This window comes from Homarus americanus, unplaced genomic scaffold (assembly GCF_018991925.1).
Source record: "Homarus americanus isolate GMGI-L3 unplaced genomic scaffold, GMGI_Hamer_2.0 scaffold6921, whole genome shotgun sequence".
NCBI classification, from domain to species: domain Eukaryota; kingdom Metazoa; phylum Arthropoda; class Malacostraca; order Decapoda; family Nephropidae; genus Homarus; species Homarus americanus.
This window is the reverse complement of record NW_024738602.1, coordinates 19,105-29,156: the sequence shown is the minus strand read 5'-3', so window position 1 is coordinate 29,156 and position 10,052 is coordinate 19,105. Positions and strand designations below refer to the sequence as shown.

The 10,052-nt window shown below is 49.1% G+C and overlaps 1 protein-coding gene across 1 annotated transcript; it reads left to right on the top strand.

Moving 5' to 3' along the window:
• Positions 1-2,206: 2,206 nt before the first annotated feature.
• On the top strand, positions 2,207-2,971 carry LOC121874077 (serine/threonine/tyrosine-protein kinase HT1-like). Its single transcript, XM_042377962.1, has one exon. The coding sequence runs from the start codon at positions 2,207-2,209 to the stop codon at positions 2,969-2,971; it is 765 nt and encodes a 254-aa protein (XP_042233896.1).
• The last annotated feature ends 7,081 nt before the right edge of the window (positions 2,972-10,052 follow it).

Genomic DNA, 10,052 nt, shown 5'->3' with positions numbered 1-10,052 from the left:
GTGGTGTATACTGTAGGGGTGTATACTGTAGTGGTGTATACTGTAGGGGTGTATACTGTAGTGGTGTGTACTGTAGTGGTGTATACTGTAGTGGTGTATAATGTAGTGGTGTATACTGTAGTGGTGTATACTGTAGTGGTGTATACTGTAGTGGTGTATACTGTAGGGGTGTATACTGTAGGGGTGTATACTGTAGTGGTGTATACTGTAGTGGTGTATACTGTAGGGGTGTATACTGTAGGAGGCTGTATACTGTAGTGGTGTATACCTGTAGTGGTGGTACTGTAGAAAATTGTAGGTATACTGTAGGTGTATACTGTAGGTATCACTGGTGGTGTATAATTTTAGTGTATACTGTAGTGTAAGTACTTTAAAGGGTGTGTGTACTTTAGGGGGTGTGGTACAGGTGGCATGTAGGTTGTGGCATTTGTAGGGTGTGTACTGTAGTATACTGTAGGTGGTGTATACTGTAGTGGTGTATACTGTAGGGGTGTGGTGATGGTAGTGTGTATTGTGGTGTGGTACTGTGTGTGTATAATGTAGGGGTGTATACTGTAGTCGTGAGCACTGTAGTGGGTATACTGTAGTGTATACTGTAGTGGTGTATACTGTAGTGGTGTATACTGTAGGGGTGTATACTGTAGTGGTGTAGACTGTAGGGGTGTATACTGTAGGGGTGTATACTGTAGTGGTGTATACTGTAGTGGTGTATACTGTAGTGGTGTATACTGTAGTGGTGTATACTGTAGTGGTGTATACTGTAGGGGTGTATACTGTAGGGGTGTATACTGTAGGGGTGTATACTGTAGTTACCCATAAATAAACGTTTTCTTTGTTTCTCAATTATTTTATTAGAGAAAACGGATTTGTCGAGGAGGCGGAGGAGGGGTTACCAGAGAAGATAGGAAGAGGAGGAGGAGGGGGAAGAGAGGAGGGGTTAAGGAGGAGGAGGAGGAGGCGAAGAAGAAGAAGAAGAAGAAGAAGAAGAAGAAGAAGAAGAAGAAGAAGAAGAAGAAGAACTCTCTCTCACTCTCTTTCTCTGCCTATCACACACACACACACACACACACACACACACACACACACACACACACACACCATCATTCAAAAAGAGATAAGATATTTTCCATACGTTTCTAAAAGTATCCCTAAGTGACGAAAAAGTGACGAGTGGTGACGAAATAGTGACGATAATTGATAAGTGACGAAAAGTGACGATTAGTGACGATAATTGATGATATGTAACGATATTTGATGATAAAGGACGAAATACTGACGATAAGTGACGAAATAGTACGATAAGTGACGAAATAGTACGATGTCACGATAAATGACGATAAGAGATGAAATAGTGACGAAATAATGAAAATACACCTTTTCATCATATCCGTCGAGACATTGTTCCATAACCGAATGACAGAACACATATCGAATGACACTCTAATATAACTGTTGGTTCATGCTGACATAAGTAATTGACGTAAGTTATGAAGTTGACAGCCGTGAACAATAAACCGACAGTCTACATAGAGTTTGAGAATGTAACAATTGGAGAATGACAGACCACCAACAGTTATTTTAGATTGTCATTCGATGTGTGTTGTGTCATTCGGTTATGGAATTTGTCAAATAGTTATGTAACAATGTCTCGACGGATATGTGAAAAGGTGTATTAGGCATATCTTCACTACAACTACTTCACTACACTATCAGGCACATCTTCACTACAACTACTTCACTACACTATTAGGCACATCTTCACTACAACTACTTCACTACACTATTAGGCACATCTTCACTACAACTACTTCACTACACTATCAGGCACATCTTCACTACAACTACTTCACTACACTATGAGGCACATTTTCACTACACCTACTTCACTACACTATGAGGCCCATCTTCACTACACATCTTCACTACACTATGAGGCACCTCTTCACTACACTATCAGGCACATCTTCACTACAACTACTTCACTACACTATGAGGCACATCTTCACTACACCTACTTCACTACACTATGAGGCACATCTTCACTACACATCTTCATTACACTATCAGGCACCTCTTCACTACACTATCAGGCACCTCTTCACTTCATTGCACAACAACTATCACTTCAGCGCCTCAAAAACGCATCTAACCCCCAAATAATAATTTGATGTCCTGGAGAAGGCTGAGTCGATACAGATAATTAAAAATGGCTTGCCGAAAAACAGAAAACTTCCAAGATTGGGTGTGTGAGCTTCTCCCTGAGGACGTGACTGACCTCCTACAAGCCGGAGCGGAAATTCTTGGGGAGGGAGCGCACGCAATTGCTTACCTTGTCAAATGGGGAAATGATGTAGCTGTTTTGAAAAAGGCAGTGTCACCATCAGCCAAAAAATTCTTCAAGGATGAGGCTGCCAAGATGTATGCTCTCCATGGTGCTGGGGGGATTCCTAAGGTACTTGGGTACTGTCCAAAACCTCCAGCGATCCTCCAGTCCTTCAGGGGTAAGGTCACACTCAACCACCTTCTCTCTGAAGATAACCTGATCTGCCAATATGACCTTATACAACTGGGGCTCCTCCTTGGTGAGAAAATCCTTGAGATGAACACGAAAGGTCTAGCACACAATGACATCAAGGAGGATAACATATTGATCCAAGGGCCCTCATCCCGGCCAGAGGTCAGCCTCATTGACCTCGGTCTGGCCTGTGAGATCGGTAAGTCTTGTAAAATCAGCGCTGATTGCCTACACGAGGACTTCCCCTGGATGGCCCCTGAAGTCTGCCGTGGGTTTAGGACCACCAAGAATTCAGATACATATTCTTTCGGGTTTGTCCTGATGGAATTGATCAAGGAGGCCCCAGGGGACCATCCAGAGGTCACAAAACTCGCCAAGAAGGCCATGGCCAAGCGCCGCACTGACCGGCCATCACTACCACACCTCCTCCGAGAATTCCGAGAAATCATCCGTTGAAGAAAAATTTTGTATGCCCCAAGTTCACCGCATTACTTAAAAAAAAGAGAGAGAGAGAGAGAGAGAGAGAGAGAGCTATAAGGCACACACTATCTCTCACCTTCCCACAGCGTATCTGAACGAGACGAAAAACAAAACTCAGACAGGTAAACATTGCATCCAATTCCTTGTCCACCTGACTTCAACATTCTCCTAACCCAAACCCTCAACAGCACAACCTTGGACTTTTTTTCATAAGATGGATGCACAGGATGGGTACAAGGTGTGATGTGTTGGTGATGGTGGCCAAGGTGTGGGATGCAGGAGGGCGTACAAGGTAGATGTACAGGATGTAAGTACAAGGTGTGGATGTACAGGATGTGGGCGTACAAGGTGGGATATACAGGAAAATCGGTAGTGGTCTGCTACTGCTTCACTTCGCCGCGTCCCTCCATCTGGCGGATAGCTCTGTCCCTCCTACCTTCCTCCCTCTCTCCCACCCTCCCTCTCTTCCACCCATCCTCTCTCCCTCATCATCCACATTCATCTTTCCAGACTATGTTGTTGTTTGTCTTTATAAGTGTCGTTGTTTCCTTTACATACTCATGGTGAGAGATGATTACTTGTTATACATAGAGAGAGAGAAAGAAAAGAGCTTGGTACCATTCTCTCAGACGATTGCGTTAGAGAGAGAGAGAGAGAGAGAGAATGTTACCATTCTCCCAGATAGACGTGTTAGAGAGAGAATGTTGTTATTATCTAGACGAATAAACGTTAGAGAGAAAAATAAAATGTTTTTATTTTTCAAACATATTTTTGTGTGAGAGAGAGAGAGAGAGAGAGAAAGAGAGAAAGACAGATGGACAAACAAATATCTAAAATAAAAAGAGAAAAAGTGTCAGTATTACTCAGAAAATCATATAACTACTGCCTTATATATTTTATAGCCCTATTGACCCTAATGGTAGATAATAATAATAAACTATATTATGTTAATATTAGTCTAAATCGCCTTAAGAATAAGTTTGAGTCATGACCAATATAGTTATTGGTTAATGTATTCCTCATGGCTTTATGACCCAGGAAATGATTGGTCAAATGTATGCTATAGGAAATATATGAAACAATTTCTAATCTTGGGAGATATATCATATACTTATAGAACCCCAGAAATTGATGATGTTAATATAACCTCAAGAATGTACACCATATAGTTATTTAACCATAGGAAATATATGAAATACGTATATAATCTTAAAAAATGTATAATATACCTTCATAACCCTATAAGAAAACCCCACTGCAGCTGTTCTTTCTTTTACACCATTTACGAGGGACAGAAATCAATATATATATATATATATATATATATATATATATATATATATATATATATATATATATATATATATATTTTAATTACAATATGGTGTTGTATCAGAGTGTCACCAAAGACTGATTATTACTCGCTCTTTCAACTCGTTAATTATATATATCACCTGCTTCCCTTATTTACAAATCAAACCCAGTTCACAGGACGGAAACTTTTCCTAATATTTGAGTTTAATTTTCAAGTTAAGTTTCTGGTTAACTATCGTGAATCTTTCCTAAATGCTTCCCTTGTGTTTGTCTTCCTTAACCACTCAATTTGTCTCATCATTTCAATTCGTAACTCACTTAGTAATAGTGAATTCAAACCGTCATTAAGTTATCTCATTAAAATTCACCTGTCTTTGTATCGTTCTAAAACTCCCTTATCAGTAACTTTAATTCTCTCCTTTAAATTATTATTCTGCTAATTTCTCCTGCTTAGATCATTTAGCCTCCATCATCTCATTCCCTGGTTCTGATACAAGCTGGACGACAACATGTACCCAGATCCCAACTGTAATATTTGTTTAATTATCTTGACCTACCATTTGAAGTTATATTTTCACTTCTTGACTATTTATCAGCAATAAATTCCCAGTAATTCCTTCAATGAATTCAACCTTCCACTAAGTTAACCCCAACTGAATTGATCATTCCACCTCTCCATCGCCCGGGTGTTGACGTCTGGAGTCATATATCTTAGCAGGGCTGGGAGGTCTGATCCTTTCTCATGCACAACGCTCATGACCCCGCGCTCTCACGCTTACCATCCAGAGGGCTCAGATTCTCAAAGGCTCGTACGTTAAATTCCCTCCCCCCCCTCCCCCCTATCTAATGTGAGGACACATCTAACTCTTTTTAAGTTAAGATACAAAGATGATGGTCAAAATGGCAACGAAATTACAATGAAATTATAATCTTGCGTCATGCAGTCTTCTATCGGCGGTTACGGGAGTGAACATTTAACGCATGAATCTTTGAAGAATTCAGACTCAGTCTTTCCCTTCATTCCACACACCTGGGAATAGATATTGGGTGGCGATATAAGCTCCAGCTACGTGTGTATTGTCTGGCAAGTTTGAGATATAATGCAGAGGTACACAGCAGACAGCCGCCAGCCGCCACTACTAATGTTACACGCTGCTGCTGCTGCTGATGGTAATACAATCTATACGTTGTTTTATCGCCATGATTGTTATCTCTCTGTAAGAGTGTACCATCGTACGATATGTTTTCCCATGTGGAGTGGGGGGGGCTTGTCCTTGGCAGCGCCGGTGGCCAGTGTCCAGCTGACGCTGCTATAATAAAGTCTATAGAGAACTTGGTCTATGACTCCAACCTCTCACATGGCGCACAGTGAGTAGGATATGTCGGGGCCCGACACGCCATTACAGCCCTGACAAGAACGCTGACATGGCCCCTACACGTCCACGATTCTCGACGCCCTCAAGGGGACGCCAGGGCTTCTCTACACCGGCCGGGAACACCGCGGCGCGTGCCCAGCAGCAGGCCATGAGTGCATTGATGGCTCAGATGGCGTCTCTAGGTGCTGGCGGTGGTCATGCTTCTATGCCGGTCATGAAGCCCTCAGCAGCTGTCGCTCCAGAGAAGTGTGAGGCAGAAATGCCAGCAGCTGCGTTTAGGACATGGAGGCGGTCCATGGAGTCATGGGTGCTGCTGAACGGGTGGCCACAGCTGGTGGCCACACTCCACATTCGCCTGAACTGCGTCCCCGCACTCCAAAGAGTGATTGACTCGAGATACCCCAGCGGTCAGTGGGAGCAGCTCTCGCCCAAAGAAGCCCTGGACGCCATCAGTGGAATGGTTCTTGAATCTTCAAACCAAGCTGTGAAATGGAACGAGTTTTTCAACAGCAAACAAGGTGAAGAGGAGCCCATGAAAAGGTATTTTCAACGATGCTTCTCAGAAGCAGTGGAGTGTGAATTTAAATGTCCCACCTGTGATAACGACCTCTCTGAGTACATGCTATTACGTAAAGTTATGGTGGGCCTGAGTAACCCAGTGTTGAAAAGGGAAATTTTCCAGGGGTACTCTAGTTATAATAGTGTTGAAGTGCTTAGAAACAAATGCATGTTATTTGAGGCAGCAGTGAGAGATGCTGGTGTATTGTGTCGTACGTCTGGCCAGGCAGTGGTGGGAACAGTTGCGGAGGCAGTGGCGGGTGGTGATGACGTCACCGGTGAGCCTGAGGTAGCTGCCGCCCGACCTCCACACCCCAGTCGCGGGCATTGCGGTAACTGCGGCGTGTCACATGCCCCTGGTAAAAGTAACTGCCCTGCAAGTGGGGCTACATTTCGCAATTGCGGTAAGGTTGGTCACTTCAAAAGGTGTTGTAGGAGTAAGTCAGCCCTAAGTGCTCCTGTGGATGTGTCAGGCGCTGTTACAGTGGCAACAGCCCAGCTATCCCGCCACCCCAGGTTACAAGTGTTCGTGTCCCAGGCCGGGGGCAATTCCCCCGCCACCCCTGTGCTGGCTGTAGCCGACACGGGTGCTATGGTGTGTGTGGCAGGCGCATCCCTGCTCCGGGACATCGGTTTGTGTCCGGGGCAACTTCGGGCCCGTAATGGCCTAAGGGACGTGGCGAACAAACAGCTCAAGTGTCTGGGGTCCGCCCCCTGCCGCCTCGGTGTGGACGAGGGGTCCACCGTCCAGGAGGTCTACTTCGTGCAGACAGCCAAGGCCCTCTATCTGTCATTGGAGGCCTGCAAGTGCCTCAACTTGGTGCCTGTCGACTTCCCGCTCCATAGACGTGCTGTGGCTGCCGCGAGCGATGGAGGGGAGCGGCACACTGCCGACGATCTACCTCCGAACCGTTTACCTGAGAGCAGCCGTTTCCCGCCGAGGCCAGTTGAGATACCCTTGCCTCCTTTGGAGGAGAATGTGGCCAGGCTGGAGGCATGGCTACTCACGCACTTTTCGTCTACCGCATTCAACACCAGCAGGTCCCCACTGCCAGTCATGACTGGTCCCCCTCACCGTATCCACCTGACGCCCGGCACGACCCCCTACGCCTGTCACACACCCGCTCCCGTTCCGAAACACTGGGAAGTGGAGGTGAAGGCCCAGTTGGAGGAGGACGTCAGGAGAGGCGTCATCCAGCCAGTGCCTGCTGGTGAGGCTACGGAGTGGTGCGCCAGGATGGTCGTGGTGGCCAAGAAAAACGGTCAGCCCAGGCGCACTGTGGACTTCCAACGCCTCAATGCAAGCTGTCTGAGGGAGACGCACCACACACCTGCACCATTCGACATGGTGTCTGGGGTGCCAGTGCACTCGTTCAAAACCGTCGCCGACGCCTTTTGGGGATTTCATCAAGTGGAGTTGGAGGAGGAGAGTAGACGCCTGACCACATTCATCACGCCGTGGGGACGTTTTCGATACTGCAGGACGCCCATGGGACATTGCTCAGCGTCAGATGCTTACACCAAGAGGTTTGATGACGCTATTCAGGATGTGCCCCGCAAGTACAAGTGCGTGGATGACACTCTCCTCTATGACTCCAGTGTGAAGGGGGCGTTCTGGCACACTTACGATTTTCTGGAGACCTGCGCTCGCACAGGTATCACGCTGAAACCAGAAAAGTTCTTGTTCTGCAGGAGAGAAGCTGAGTTTGTGGGTTTCCTCCTGGGGTGGTACCTGTACCAGCCCACTGCCCAACGTCTGTCAGCCATCAAGGACTTCCCCATGCTGGATCAGCCATCAATCACTGACATCAGGTCCTGGCATGGCCTGGTTAATCAGTTGGCTCCCTTCCTTGCCACTGCACCTGTGATGGAGCCCTTCCGTGAGCTCCTCAAGAAGCCAGTGGGCAAGCAGGTGTATTGGGACGACCAGCTGCGGCTCAAGTTTCGCCAGGCCCAGGACACCATCTGTCAGTTGGCCAGAGACGGCTTGGTGTACTACGACAAGTCCAGGCCTACGGCAGCTGTCACTGATTGGAGCAGGGAGGGCATCGGCTTCGTCGTCCTGCAACAATACTGTGCCTGTGCCTCTCCAGAGACGCCCTTCTGCTGCAGAGGAGGGTGGCGGTTGGCTCTGTGTGGTAGCCGACATCTGAGCACGGCCGAGGCCGGTTATGCTGCAGTAGAAGGGGAGGCCCTGGCTGTGGTGTGGTGCCTGTGCAAGGCCAGGCTGTTCCTCCTTGGCTGCCCGAACCTCATTCTGGTGACGGACCACCGCCCCTTAGTTGGCTTGCTAGGGGACAGAGCCTTCACGGATGTGGCGAATCCGCGCCTGTTCAGGCTCAAGGAGAAGACCCTGCAGTACCGATTCACGGTCAAATACTTGCCGGGGAAGCGGAACTGTGCAGCTGACGCCCTATCCCGCTTCCCCTCCCTCAGGGCGGCGCCTGATGCGGAGGACATGGACCAAGAGGAGGACCTGTGCGCTGCAGTGTGTGCAGTCACAATCGCAGCACTGGATCAGGATGGGTGCATCACTATGGACGAAGACACAGTGTGCAAAGCGGCGGCGGACGACCCAGTGTACCAGATTCTAGTGTCGAGGGTGCTGGCGGGCGACTGGCACCCCCACAAGTCACAGGAGGTGGCCTGTCTGCGCCCGTATTTCTCGGTGAGGGACAGGTTGGCTGTGGTCAGGGGTTTGGTCACCTACACCTTTGACCAGGGCTGCGTGCGCCTTGTCATCCCCGACTCCCTCCGCCACCGGGTCGCCGTTAACCTGCATGTGGGGCACCAGGGCCTCGACTCAATGCTCAGGCGGGCCCGGCAGTCTGTCTATTGGCCTGGCATGGAGGGTGACCTGCAGTATCATCGGTCCCGGTGTGCTGCTTGCGAGACCCACGCCCCTTCCCAGCCTCCGGAGTCGTTGGTTCTGACCCCAGCGCCAGACTATCCCTTTCAACAAGTGGTGGCTGATTTGTTCCACCTGCAGGGCCGCACGTACCTAGCATATGCTGACCGACTGACAGGTTGGCTGGAGATCGCCCACTTCCCCAACGAGGCCACCTCTGGAAAAATCATCGCCAGTCTGCGGGCCTACTTCACGAGGTGGGGGGTACCTGAGCAGATCTCCACAGATGGAGGTACCAACCTTGCCAGCCTTGAGATGACAGATTTCCTCAAGTCATGGGGGGTCGAGGTGCGCCTCTCGTCGGCCCACTTCCCCCAGTCCAATGGCAGGGCAGAGGCTGGGGTCAAGGCTGCCAAGAGGCTCCTCAGGGATAACACTGGGCCCGGGGGTAGCCTGGACTGCGATAGGACATCCCAGGCCCTCCTCCAGTACCTGAACACGCCTCTGCGGGGGGTGAACAAGTCGCCCGCCCAACTTGCCACCGGCCGCCAGCTCCGTGACGGCGTTCCCGTGGCCAGACAGCACTATAAGGTGGACCAGCACTGGCGGCGGGCACTTCGTATGAGGGAGGTGCGCTTGGCCGAAACACAGAATGGGGTCCTGTCGCGGAGGGAGGTATCCCGCCAGCTGGCTCCCCTAGTCGTGGGCACGCAGGTGCGTGTGCAGGACGCAGCTACCAAGCTCTGGGACAGGACAGGCATAGTGGTGGAAGCCCGCCCTCACAGGCAGTATGCCGTCAGGTTGGGTGGCAGTGGCAGGGTGTCCATCCGAAACAGACGCCACTTGCGAAACGGCTCCACACCTGTGCCTACTACTCCGGTGGTGCACCAAGCTGTGCCTCCTGGGCCCCCTTCTGCTGTGCCCTCCATACCCGCGCCCTCCTCCGCACCCACGGCCCCTC